Source organism: Gekko japonicus, unplaced genomic scaffold, assembly GCF_001447785.1.
Source record: "Gekko japonicus isolate JY-2015 unplaced genomic scaffold, Gekko_japonicus_V1.1 scaffold1874, whole genome shotgun sequence".
NCBI lineage: Eukaryota > Metazoa > Chordata > Lepidosauria > Squamata > Gekkonidae > Gekko > Gekko japonicus.
Genome location: NW_015173727.1, coordinates 59,062 through 73,326, shown reverse-complemented (window position 1 = coordinate 73,326; position 14,265 = coordinate 59,062). Strand labels below are relative to the sequence as shown.

At 47.2% G+C, this 14,265-nt stretch overlaps 1 protein-coding gene across 2 annotated transcripts in view; it reads right to left on the bottom strand.

Annotated features, from left to right (window-relative positions):
- Positions 1 to 14,265, bottom strand: part of TMEM200B (transmembrane protein 200B) — a 63,989-nt gene that overhangs the window by 24,769 nt on the left and 24,955 nt on the right. Inside the window, exon 2 of one of the 2 annotated variants that reach the window (XM_015423394.1) lies at positions 8,288 to 10,459. The exons of the other annotated variant lie outside the window; for it this stretch is intronic. Within the exon in view, the coding sequence (XP_015278880.1) occupies positions 9,089 to 10,420 (1,332 nt within the window). The 5' untranslated portion in view covers positions 10,421 to 10,459 and the 3' untranslated portion in view covers positions 8,288 to 9,088. Of the gene's footprint in view, positions 1 to 8,287; positions 10,460 to 14,265 lie in introns of those variants that run through there. 2 annotated transcript variants of the gene reach the window in all.

Below are 14,265 nucleotides of genomic sequence, written 5' to 3'. Positions count from 1 at the left end.
CCCCAACCATGCCATTTCCCCAATGAAAACTACACCCACCCCAGCTTCTTTAATATCCAGCAAGGTACCTACTGAGGCTAAAAGCAGCCTGGGGGAGGGTATTTTTGATCAGTGATGTAGCACAGGGATTTGAAGCTGGCTGTCCCAGATCTTTGTCAGACACTCTAACCACAATGGTGTTGTGTACAAAACAAAGGTAGTTTGCAAGACAACACTGAATTAGAACTCCCTTCCTGACAGTTCATTTGTGAAAAATCCTTTGAACATGATGAACATAGGAGCAGAGTTTCACTGGCCCCTGCGCCCACTACCGAACTTGTTTAATTGACTATATGTCATCTTTTAATGAACTTCTGACTCCATGGGAAGAAATCCCTGCAATTCCCTACTGATAAAACAACCGTGGAGCCAAACAGTCAACCAACTATGGTAGACGACTTAATTTTTTTTTTAGATCAAGACAATTTCACAACCAGGCATCACATTTTTTAAAAATGGCCACCTGGCATATATTTCCAGCTCACAGCTGCTAGCTCAGCAGGTGGGTTCTTTTATGTTTCTTCTCTGTGCCAAACTTTACTTTTTGGTATGCACGGCGAACTACTGCCCATTCACATGCATGCGCAGAGCGCTTTCAGCGCATTCATTTCCAACTCTCTTAGTCTTCCTGAGCATAATTGTATCCCACTTTTCAGCCTAGGAAACAGCTCCCAAAGTCGCAAATGGAACATAACATCCAGTACAAACGCCAATGAAAATGTAGTGCAAACGGCTGCTCAGAGAGTTGCTCTCAGCAAGGTCTGGGTCCAGGCAGGATGAAAAGGTACTTGCTTGGTGCCTCCACCATAATGATTTCATGCCCCCTCTCTATCAGATGATCCAAACACTGCAGACATTGATGCTCACGGCTAATGTCTGGATTCACCCTTGGGAGCTTGTTGTTTGCACTGCAATTAAGAGAGAACACTCGTAACCACTTCTAGATGCCGGAAAAGGCTCCTACTAGGCTTCGGAGGGCCATTGCTGGGGAGGGAGGGCTGGGCCGCCTTTCTGGTCTTCCGGCCACAACGGAGAGAGACAGTGCACCAAACTAGATGAGTCTCATCCTGCAGACATCTCAATAAACCATGGGTTGGCTACAGCAAGGCACGAGTGCCCACCGACACCCTTCCTGGTGCCCAGCAAGTGTTTTTACAAAGAGGCAGGGTCGGGTGGGGCTTTTCTTCAGCAAGGCTTCAGATTGGCTGTACAGATTTTTTTTAAAGTTGCTTTGGCAGCAGCTACCACCTGTGCAGCACATTTTGTGACAGCCATTTTGTGACTGTTTCTGCCTCCTGTGGCAGCCATTTTGTGGCTCTGCCCGCCACACTATGTCAAAGTTCCAAAGGTGCCCATGGGCTCCAAAAGGTCGGGGGGGGGGGGCTGTGGTACTCACAGCAGCTCTGCTGTCACAAGTGACAGAGCAATGGCTACAACAATACATGGCACTTCAATATAATTTTACAACAAAAATATGCATATAGATTGCAAGAACTAAGCCTTTGTGTACAGGCTGCAATCTGTTTTGCACCATGCTTGTGGCCCTGACTGACTGAGTTTATGTGATGGCATGGAACGTTCACAAACATTCCATGCACACTAGGGACAAACTGTTGGAACAGTTGTCATCCAGTTTCAGACAAGGGTTGCCAGCTTGATTCGCACAAATCCTAGGGACAGGCTGAGCACTGGCAAGGGGGTAGGGAATCTAAGGCACAAGGAATCCACAAGCAGGGTGGCTAAAGATGGATCAGTCTTAGCCACAGCTGTTGTCACCTGAGTCCCAAGATGGGGTGGGTGCAGTCACTGGTGGGAGTTTGCTCCTCTTCTTTCCACTGTCCTTTGAATGAGCAGAACTGTGGGCACCTGGGGGGGCAAGCATGGGGCCCAAGGCAGCTGCCCCTGAGTAAAGAAAAGGTGCAGGACAGGTTAACAGACAGAAGAATGGGAACCAGTGTTCCCTCTAAGCTTTGGAGTCTTGTGAGCAAGAATTCTACTTTGTGAGCTGCAGGCATTAAAGTTGTGAGCAAGCGATTTGGCTGCTGCATAAATTAGTTTGCTCTGGAGCCATCCTTCCTGAGCTCAGACAAAAATGTGTGAGCTGGAGGCTAAAAAACCGCGAGCTAGCTCACGCTACAAGAAAAGAAGATTGGATTTATACCCTGCCATTCACTACCCGAAGGTGTCTCAGAGCTGCTTACAAACTCCTTTCCCTTCCACTCCCCTCCCCTCCCCACAACAGACACCCTGTGAGGTAGGTGGGGCTGAGAGAGATCTGACAGAAACTGCTCTTTTTCAATAACAGCTCTTATCAGAGCTACGGCCTGCCCAAAGCCATCCAGCCAGGTGCAAGTGGAGGAGTGGGGAATCAAACCCGGTTCCCCCAGATTAGAGTCCGTGCACTTAACCACTACACTAACTCAGCTTAGAGGGAACACTGACGGGAACTCAACAGTAGGGTGGGTGAAAGAGAACACCTGCAGAAAAGGGGAATTTTCCTGCAACAAGATGCTGTATATTTCACATATACAGTTAGAGGAACCAGGCAATTCTTCAGCTAGTCTTCTAATTCTCATTATACGTTCTTTGCACAATGTGGAGGAGTGTACAAGTGAAAGGGTCATTTGTAAGGCTTGTCACAGGCATATTTCCTACGTGCCCAGGGACAGCTCTTATCAATTTCAGTCAAAAGCTAAGACCCAATCCTTATGTTATGTTGGAATTTCTTCCACTGGAATTTCTGCTGCATAATTTGGCTCCTGGTGCTGATCTGCATCAGGGCTGCAGTACTAGGACCCCTCTTTAAAGCCAGTTTGGTGTAGTGGTTAAGTGTGCAGCCTCTAATCTGGGAGAACCGGGTTTGATTCCCCACTCCTCCACTTGCACCTGGCTGGATGGCCTTGGGCAAGCCGTAGTTCTGATAAGAGCTGTCCTTGAAAAAGAGCCGTTTCTGTCAGAGCTCTCTCAGCCCCACCTACCTCACAGGGTGTCTGTTGTGGGGAGGGGAGGGGAAGGGAAAGGAGTTTGTAAGATGCTCTGAGACTCCAAGTGAAGGGCGGGGTATAAACCCAATCTCTTCTCTTCTTCTTAAATCCCCCTTCAACTGCTTCAAGTCTTGGTAGGAGAAAACAAAAGAATAAATCTGTATTATGCCATCCCGCCCAACAGCAGCCTAATTGCCCAGCCCAGCCTAGCCTTATCTTGTCAGAGCTTGGAAGCTAACAGGAGCTGGGAAACCACCAAGGAAGGCAGGGTTTGCTATGCAGAGGAAACCTGCTCTCATAAAATCTTGGTAGCTAAGCAGGGTTGACCCTGGTTATTATCTGGATGGGAGACCACTGAGGAAGTCTAGAGACAGGCAATGGCAATCCACCTCTGCTCATCTTTTGCCTTGAAAACCCCTGGAGCTTGCGCTTGTTGTGGCTAGGATGGGAGACCATTGAGGAAGACTGGGGTTGCTGTGCAGAGGCAGACAATAGCAAATCACCTCTGTTCATCTCTTGCCTTGAAAACCCCCATGGTCCTGGGGTCACCATGAGTCAATTGCACCTCAACAGCACACAATTATTATTATTATTCCAAGCAGGGCTTACAACAGGGGTTCCCAACCTTTTTTGAGCCTGTTGGCACCTTTGGAATTCTAACACAAGTTGGTGGGTGCAACAACAAAATGGCCACCATAGGAGGTGGAACCCACCATAAAATGGCTGCCATGAAAGGCAAAGCCTCACACAAAGGCAGCCCAAGAGCAGGAGACGAAAGAAATAATAAAAAATATATATTCTGGGAATGACTAGTGAGAAACAGAATAAAACAATATTGTAGCGTTAGCTGCCAGCAAAATAATGGTATTTTAATGTGCACAGCCAGTCATATCTCAAATGTCCAATCAGAAACCTGCTGGCCCCACCCACTTTCTAAATACACTTGGTGGGCGCCTCCACGTTGGGGTGATTTGTTGATCAGGGAAACAACACCAAGGAGGAAGACGTAACCCCCCTCACCTGGCTCCACGGTCCTGATCTGTATCAACCCCCCCCCCCCCCCATATGACAAGCTAACATGCCAAATGTCCCAGTCCCCGCAGTCCAAGGTAACATGAAGTTCGGTCGCTTAAGCATTCTGAATGCCTTGTTGTTGGTCCCAGGGCATTTCCAACTAAAAGGAAGAAAAGACCACAGGAAGGTCATCTTGTCACTTTCCCTTGAAAGAAATCAAGACAAGAAAAGATTAAGTTGAACGTGCTTTCACACAAGAGGGAAGCTGAGGTCATGGAAGAATAACTGGAAAAAATATGAAAGGAATCTGAAACAAGACATTCCAAACCTAGCGGGGGGGGGGAATGAGAATCAGATGTTTTCTCCTCTCCTTGGAAGCAAAATTTAACTTCCTAAAATCAGATAAGCAGGCTTGCATCACACTTACGGACAATACACACATTACAAAATCATCATACCCCACCCCCCTTCTTAGTTATTATTATTACCATCAAGTCCCAGCCGACTGAGGGCAACTCAGTAGGGTTTTCATGGCAAGAGACAAAGAGAGGCGGGTTTGCCATTGCCTGCCTCTGTGCAGCAACCCTGGACTCCCTTGGTGGTTTCCCATCCAAGTACTGACCAGAACTGTCCCCGCCTAGCTTCCGAGATCTGATGAGATTGGGCTAGTCTGGGCCATCTAGATCAAGGGAATTCTATGATCCATACTCTGAACTTCAATCAGGTCTGGGGGGGACAACTTTGGGCTGGGATCACACTACTCAGGGGAGGAGGGTTTCAGTCTTTCCCTCTGCACCGTCTTCCTAACCTCAAACAGATGTGGGGAAGTGCTATCTGCTATCGGTTGATGCAGGATACTTAAGTTTCCCCAGCAAGTCAAATAGTGGCTCCCTTGGGGCAATTTGTGGTTGAGAAAACAGTACATGGTGAAGGTTTCAGTCCCCCCTTCCCAAATCCACATTGGGCCCACATGTGCCTGGGACTTAAGCTCTGAGCATGAACCTTCCAGAGAACATCGGATTCATGCAATCCTTGGGAAGGGCATCAGGACTTTTTAACATGTGACTTGATACTCGGAAGGAGCAACATAGCCACGTCAGAAAGGAGAGGGAAGAAGCTGATGCACAAAAGCGGCATGAGAACAACCCATCATGCAGGTGGGTCCTGCCTCAAATCTCATTTCAGCCAGAAAACACAACTGGCAGTGCGGTGTAGTGGTTAGAACATTGCTGAGGACTGCAGAGATGCAAATCTGTGCCCAGCCATGATGCTCACTACATAGCTAGTTGCCATCTCTCAACCTAATCTACTTCACTAAGCCAGTTTGGTGTAGTGGTTAACAGCAGCGGACTCTAATCTGGTGAACCGGGTTTGATTCCCCACTCCTCCACATGCAGCCAGCTGGGTGACCTTGGGCCAGTCACAGTTCTCTCAAGAGCTCTCAGAGCTCTCTCAGTTCCACCTACCTCACAGGGTCTCTGTTGTGGGGAGAAGAATGGAAGGAGACCGAAAGCCATTCTGAGACTCCCAGTGAAGGGCGAGGTATAAATACAACTCTTCTTCTTCTTGTGAAGAGGAAAACAACATGGTCATCACCAGCCTGAGCTCCTTAGGGGAAAGGCAGGATAAAAACAAATGCTGGAAGCTGCCTTATACTGAATCAGATCTTCAGTCCATCAAGGTCGGTATTGTCTGCTCAGACTGGCAGTGGCTCTCCTAAGGTCTCAGGCTGAGATCTTTCACATTACGTACTACCTAATCCTTTAACAGGAAATGCCAGGGATTCATCTTGGGACTGTCTGCATGCCAAGCGGAGGCCCTACCACTGAGCCACAGCCCCTCCCCCACTGGATTTTAAAACGTCCTCACTTATTTTCCCTGGTTTGTTTTCACAGCTTATTTTTTTAGTCCTGAGTCACCTTGAGGAGGTCCCTGCAAAGGTGGAATACAAATTTACTAAATAAATAAATGTTATGACCAGGTGCCCTCTGGCTACTTGAGACTGAAATTCATCTACTTTCCTGAAAGCTCCTAAAAGAACAGGCTGAACTTTGCACTGGTTTTGAAAAGGGAATGAGCTAAATCCCTCTTGTTGTTTCAGAACTGTCCTGTTTCGAATTGGCTGTGCTTCATCCTCTATGTGGTGATGGAAAGTGGCCATCAAATTACATCCAAGTTATGACAACCCTGTACGGTTTTCAAGGCAAGAGATGATGGTTTGCCACTGCCTGCCTCTGTGTAGCAACCCTGGGCTTCCTTGGAGGTCTCCCATCCAAATATTAACCAGGGCTGACCCTGCTTAGCTTCTGAGATTTTATGAGATTGGGCTAGCCTAGCCCATCCAGTTCAGGGCTCATACTCTGTAGATGTCCTCTATGGGCAAGGATTGCACAGGTGGTGAGAACGCCGAAGAACTGAACCCTGGTCTGAATTACCAGCATTCTCTCTTTAGTCTGAGGAAACAGCCTCCAGTGTTCAAGAAACAACAGGAGGCTCAGGAAGGAGAACTTGTATCTTGCCTGTTTGTGTGGTGCAAAAGGCAAGATGTGTCACAGAATGCACATTTCGCTATTCAAACATCTTCCACCCCCAATAAGAAAATTCTGCAACTTTAGGACTTCCCCATGTCCTAAAACGGTAATCAGAATGACTAGAAAAGAGCAATTTCAGAAGGGTAACCATCTGCAGAAGAAGAGTCCAGTAGCACCTTAGAGGTGAACAAGATGTCCAGGGAAAAAGCTTCATGAGTCATTGTTCTCTTCATCAGATACAAGTAGGAATGACGGTCCCCAAGTCTTTATATCCCAGTTGGAAGATGAGGGGGGTGTTGCAAAACGTAATCAGCTTGATTAGAGCAGGGGAGAAATGCTTGGCTTTTATGGTGAAGAAAGCTTTGACTTTTGAAAGCTGAAACCCTGGAAAACTTGTTCATCTTTTAAGGTGCTACTGGACCCATCTCCCTAGGTAAGAGCCAATTGTCTAAGGATTTAAGAAGACTTGCATGTCAAGGCAGGTCCATTGGGTCCAACATCCTGTTTCCAACTATGGCCAAGCTGATGCCTTCAGGTGGCCTACCAGCAAGTCACTAAGGCTAAAGCCTCTTGCCTGGTGTTGCCCCTAGCAACTAACATTCAGAGGTACACCAAAGATGGAGATTTCAGCCCCTTTCAAACAGCCTTTGCAATCCATTTTAGTAGCTGGTTGTTAACAGATTTTTTGTGTCATTTCAGGCACAACTGTTTTAGAAACTGGCTACGAACAGATTTTATTTATCTTTTCATACAAAGCCGCTTGTGTCTGGTTAGCAAAGCAGGGTTGAGCCATTTTTGAGGTAAACCTCTTTCTTCTGTTTTCAACTCTTCTTTGTGCTTCTGAATCAATGTAGTTTGCTGTTTAAAACGTCTGGAGTACTTTCAATAGTGCCGCTCTCCCCTCCCGCCCTTTTTTGCCCTGTGGTTTTTCTCTGACTCTTTTTGTAATCGTTCTAAGTTGAGCGTTATAGCGCTAGATCAAAATAGCACTTCAGTTTTGGTCTAGTGCTACAGCGCTCAATTTAGAACAATCCAAAACAAAGTCTGAGAAAGACCATGTGGCAAAAAGACCACGTGGAAAAAAGTGGCGCTGTTTGAAATGGCCAGAGCACTTCAGAGATGGCTAAATAACAGAATGAAATTCACCGTATGAAACCCCTGTCCCTGTACCGCTTTACTTGGAACTAGACCAACAACGGGAAACATTTGGTTTAGAAAGGTAATGTGAAAGGGGCCTTGGATGACCTATCCTGTATGATTTTGCCAACTTCCTTTTTAAAAGCCCTCCAAACCAACTGCCATTTCTACAACCTGGGGTAATCAGTTCCACAGTTAATTGTATGAAGTACTTCTTTAAAAAAAATCTACCACCCATTAATTTAATAGGCTGTCCCCAAGTTCTAGCATCACAAAACAGGGAGAGGAAAAAATCTTTAGCCACTTTTGGGCATACAGCAGGGGTCATTGGGGAAGTGGGGGGGGGGAGGTAAGTGTGAACTTCCTGCATTGTGCAGGGGAGTGAACTAGATGATCCTTGGAGTCAATTTTAGCTCTATGCTTCTGTGTTTCTCCAAATCACACATAATTTTATAAACCTTTATTGTGTCCCCCTTCTCACTTTTTTTTTCTGAACCCAAAATTTCCAAACTGTTTGCTGTTGAGTTTGGATTGAAAGAAAATCCTACACATTTGGTTAAGTGACTCAAAACCTTGGCAGCAGAGAGGCTATCATTTAATATCCCTATCTGGCTGTACATACCTCATGGTTCTCTAAAAGTCCTGGAATGGAAGACTCACCAATTTGCAGGACTTTACCTAGAAATGGCCAGCTTTCTCAGAACCCCAATTAACAGGTTGGCAAGAATACATGTACAAAAAACCCCACACACAATCAAACACAAAAGCCTCTTTTAAAAATCTTGCTCCTCAATGTGGAGGGGGAAAAGCCCACAAGCACTGACTGTAAAAGCTTAGAAATAAGAATCCATTTACAAAATATATATTCTCATGATTTTTCAAAAATCCACTCTTTGTAATTTAGGAAGCACTAGGTCCTTATTAAGATACTCTTTCCTCAGTCTCCAGGAATACTCGCCCACCCACAGTCCTATCAAATGTGTTGGTTGAAAGAGGCCACAGAGGGGACTTCACAGAGAATAAGCAGTTCCCAACCAACATTCCCTGCTCGAAAAGCTAGGATCTGTATTTCTGTTTCTTTATCACAGATTTTCACAGGCAGAGAAGGGATGAAAGGTTGAAGTGCGTTGTGGTAAGGCAAGAAGGAAACAGGCCCTTGAGGGGAAAAACTGATCGATCAAGTAGCATCTGATGCGTTTCTCCTTGGCTGGTCTATGTTTGGCATTGCAAGCTGGCTAAACAGTCATCCCTAAATTAATTCCAAAATATATGTATATTTGTACACACTCACACACACACACCCGCTCCTGGCAATACCTGACATGATCCAACAGAATAGCAGATAGGAGAAACCAGAAACATCCATGATCCCCTGCAGCAGAATCAGACCCTGGAACCTGCTTCCTTTACAACCTCCCGCAAATTCTGTCCGCTCTCACCCCCAGTGACATCCCTAGCTGCCTCCAAGAGCTGATCAGAGGACTCGCCTCTGCTTCCCAGTTTCGCACAGTTGGCCAAGCCAATCTGATCAAGCCTTGGCCAGCTTCTGTGCTTCCTTTCTTTGGCTGGGGCCACCAGCTGCACCCCTGGCTGGCCGAGATCCAAGGATCTGGAGTGACCTGACATAGGGATCTGAGTGTCTGAGCTGAATCCTCTCTTTGTGCATTCAGCATGCAGAAGTTTTTTGAACGAGGCAGCAGAGGGAGACCCACCATCCATATCAATCATGACCTGGCTGCCACGGAGGTAGTCTCTGCTGGAAGAGATGCTGCTGCTGTCCCCAGGCAAGACAGTCCATGAGAGCCTCAGCACTTCCTCTTTCTCCTCTGGCAACCGAACGCAACAGCCTTCCGAGTCCTGGACTGGAGAGACACCCTGGTTTTCAAGAAGACAGTTGTTGAGCTTAATAAGAGGCAGCGACAGGGCATTGACTGCAGAGGAGATGACCGACTCTCCTCCGTGAGGAAAGGACAGGCTGGGGTTCCGGCTGGGTCTCCCTCGCGCAGAGTTACCAGAGTCTGAGCGGATGCTAACCAGGGAAGCAGAAGGCGAGACATGGTGAAGAAACTGAGCCGTCGTCTGAAGTCTACTGGCTCTGTAAGCATTAGCCCATTTCTTCACAGGGCTGGGACATGACTGGAAGCGGCCTGAGGAGAGGTCCACTTCATAGCAGCCTTCCACACACTTTGGGTCAGCCTCAAAGGTGGACGGGGTAAGCCTCCGCTGGAAGTAACTGCTGACTTCGCTAGCATCCTGAGGGAGACCCAGGGTCATAGAATAGAGTTCCCTCTGCATCAACAGGCGCGTCTCCATATCCCTGTTCTCATACAGCATGGTGTTGGCACAGATGAAGATGAAAAGACCAATGCCCATAATCACAGGTCCAATCAGCTTTAGCTTCTCGCTGTACAGGAAGAGGCGGGGATGGGGAGAGACTTTCACTTCCTTCTTGAGATCGTCCGTGGTGCTGGAGTTGCCTGGCCTGCTTCCAGACCTCGTCCCATGTGGGCCACGGTGAGGCCAGTACCCAATCACAGCTATGGTCATGCCCACCAGGACCACTGAGACGCCCACCATCACAAAGGCCCCTGATGGGGAGCGCATTCGCAGCTGTCCTTTCACGGTCACCTCAGAGGGAACCTTGCACCTAAACCTGCGCCGGTGCCATCGGGAAGGTCTCCCTGGCTTCTTCCCTGTGGCGGTATCGTTCTTCATGTCTCTTGCCGCTTCACTGCTGTGTCATCCACGGGCCATCTTTTGACAGTCAGTGAAAGAAGAGAAAGAATTAGTAGAGAAAGGCAAGAAAAGGAGATGATTCAATTTATTTCTCTAGATCAGGGTCCCCAACCTTTTTGAGCCTGTGGGCACCTTTGGAATTCTGAGACAGTGTGGTGGACAGAGCTCCAAAATGGCTGCCACAGAAGGTGAAGTCAGCCACAAAATGGCTGTCACAGCACACAGTGAAGATCCTTGTGCTGTTGTGGCAGCTGCTTCCAAAGCAGTATTTTTAAAAATCTGCACAGCTAATCAAATCTCCAGTGGCCAATCAGAAGCTTGCTGGGCAAAAGTCCCACCTGCCCTCACCCACTTTCTAAAAACAAGTGCCAGGATAGATGTCAGTGAACACCATGGCACCCACCCCCGTACCACGTTGGGGACCTCTGATTTCAACAACTGGAACCCAAATCAGCTTGCACCATTGTTCCTCCCCCCCCTCCCTTCCCCGCATGCACCTGCAGAGGAAGAAGGTGGCCCCATTATACCCCACTTGAAATATCTACCAGCAAAATGGTTGCAGGCTTCCTAGCTCAATCCACCAACCTACATAAGAGTCCGGCTGAATCAGACCAAAGGGCCAACAAACCCAGCATCCTGTTTCCCACAGTGGTCAGCCTCTGGGCAGCCCACCAAACAGACAGCCATCCCCCAGACCACTGCAACAGGTATTCAGTAGCATGCAGCCTTAGAACATTATGCCGTTTGGGCTAATACTTGTTGACAGACGTGTTCTCCATTGTTTATCACCCCCTTATGAAAACAGAGTGGATGATCAGCTTTCTGTTGTGACTATAATTTGTACTGTAGTTGATACTCTCAAACACTAAGCAAAAAAAGTTATTCCTTCCCTCTCTCAGAAATGTTAAAAAAAATGCCCGGAATCAGATTGTAAACATTTTGCAAAAGCAACAATTTGCCATGTCTCTCCATTCCCTCCTCACATCTGTTGTTTTCTTTCATTATTATGTTCCTCTGACCAATGGTCTTCAGCAAAGTCAAAAATAAATACAGAATAAAATACAAAACAGTAAACATTGAAATACAACACGATGAATGAAAGCCCATCTCTGTAATGGCTTAAAGAAAACCACAAGTGCTAGAAGTCTGGCAACAGAACGTGTTATTTCCAGATTGGTGTCTGCCAGTAAAAAAGATCTTGTGGGATTTGACAGGCAGTGGATATTGACTCAGAACAGGTGTAATTCAGAGGTCTCTGAGTGGCCTCCATCAATCACAGAATAAGGTGAGGTGATCTATAATCTCACAAATACAGAGTTTTGATGGAAGCTCCCTGAGTTCTGCAGTTGGCAGGACATTCAGTCCGCCTAACATAAAGGCCACACTTATGACCAACAGAGTGTCCTGACCTGGATAGTCCAGGCTAGCCCTATTTCATTAGATCTCAGAAGCTAAGCAGGGTCGGCCCTGGTCAATATTTGGATGGGAAACCACCAGGGAATACCATGGGTTGCGACGCAGAGGCAGGCAATGGCAAACCACCTCTGTAGGTCTTTTGCCTGAAAACTCCAGAGGGGTTGAACTCATTTGTTAGGAGGGCTGGATCTGGCATAAATGTCACTTTGTCAGGCCGGGCCATGTGTGCCATAAAACATAATGCCAGGGACCAGAGGTATAAACTGTATAAAGGACAGCAGCTGGTAAGCTCCGAGTTGGTGAATCCTCACTGCAAGGCTCCATGGATTGGGAGGGTGTGTGTGCAAAGGAAAACCCATATGGGTGGACTGGAGAGCCAGTGGTGCAGCATTGTGCATATGCTTCGTGCCACTTGACTGGTGCAGACAAGGTTGTTCCGCCATGCTGAAGCCACAATGAGAGTGTCTATGTCCACTTCCCCCAAACAGTCTTCTGTTCCCTCCCTTGCACTAGTTGCTTGCGGGCTGCATAACAGCCCTGGATGGGCCGGTTCCAGCCCTAGGGCCCGATGTTTGACACCCCTGCCCTGCAGGGACACAATAACCCAGTTGTGACTTGAGGCTATTGTACATTGGTCCCATGAAAACAAGACTCATTGGAAAAGACAGTAATGCTAGGAAAAGGCAGCAGAAGACGAAGACCCAACATGAGATGGCTTGACTCAATAAAGGAAGACTTGGCCCTCAGTTTGCAAGACCTGAGAATGGCTACTAACAATAGGATGTTTTGGAGGACACTAAATTCACAGGGTCACTATAAGCTGGAAGCAACCTGACAGCACTCAACACACACAGTCTCTCAAGACAGGAAGAGCTCTCCACAGCCAGGAAACGTCTTTGCCTGCATTGTTAGGTATTTCCCCAAAGTTTAAGAAAGCTTTGGATATGATGGGGAAGAGAGAATTGCCCAAATGGGACTTGGGGAGGCTAATAGTGTATAAAATACACCTGATAAAAACAGTACAAAAGATACAATAAATAAACTTTAAGATATATAAAATGATTAAAAATCTATCCCCAATTAAGGGGAGTAGGATGTGTGGATGGTAAAGACATTGCTGAAGCATACTGGTGGATCACGATCACCCAAAGGCCGCCCAAAAAAGTGCAGCCTTGCATGCCCTGCAGAACCTGGGGAGGTCCCACAAGGCCCATACCTCTTCAAGCATCTGGTTCCACAGGACTGGGGCCACTACTGAGAAGGCCCTCACCCTTGTTGACACAAGGCGGACAGTTCGTGGACCAGGGACCTTCAATAAATGCTGAATGAAGATTGGAGAAGATAAGGAAGATCATGCCAGGAGAGGCAGTCCCATCTTTGCTGACCCTGACCTGTTTGCAGGAAGGGTGAGGGCTAAAAACCACATAAAATCTTTTGGATTTTATTGTAACAAGTTGCCCTTGCATTGTGCCTTGAGTCCTCGTGGTTGGTGGGAAAGGTGACTTCTCTGTGTATGCAGACACACACACACAAAGGATTTTAGTATGATCAGCCTGGAATTTTGTAGAAGGATGGCCACACGGGTGTTTAGGAACAAAAAGAAAAGCTTGCTACATTTAAAAAAATGTTTTGATTAAGCCAGCATGCTCCTAGCCCTCATGATTGTGGAGGTGTTGTTTTAATGGCACAACTCACCTCTGCCAAAGTCTTGGTTAATCAGGAGTGGAGAAACGATGCAGGAGATGCTAAGTGGCCTGCTTGCTGGAAAGGGAAGCATCGACTTCTCAGAGCAGGGGTGTGGATGTGCACATGCGCAACTGGATTGTTCTCAACTCTCAGAGCTGCATGCCGAGCCAACATTTTGAAACTCCTCCTCCCTCTCCATTTTCAATATTTTAAAAGGTATTATTAGTCTCCCAGGTGGTAAAATGAACTGTAAAAGCTCACTTATGAAAAGTGTGGGTCTGAGCCAGACGGCTAAGCTATGACAATTTCCAGGAGGGAGAATGAAGGGGGGAAAAAAGAGATGACATTTCAAAGAAGTCTGGGGAAAGCTCCGCTAATCTTTTTGTGAGGTACGTTTCAGTCTCAGTCGTGCCTGATGATGGAGCCACCCTCAGAGCAGGCCTTTGTCTCTTCCAGGTGCCACAGAGCAAAAAAAAAGCCAGGCATTTCAAGCTCTCCCCCCTTAGTGCATTCAAGCTTGTTTTTTCTCCCTCCCTTTCAGCCCGCAATCCATTTGTTTCCCCCCCCCCCCCCCACCTCTGCTGAGAAGAACTTGGCTTTCACTGCCTTCTGAGATGTGACCTCCCTTATCAACTGGTATTAAAGCAGTCCACTCTCCTGCTGGCTATGTAGGTGGCCCCAGCCCTGCAGGCATTTTTTGTGTGTGCGTGCAAAAACCTGGT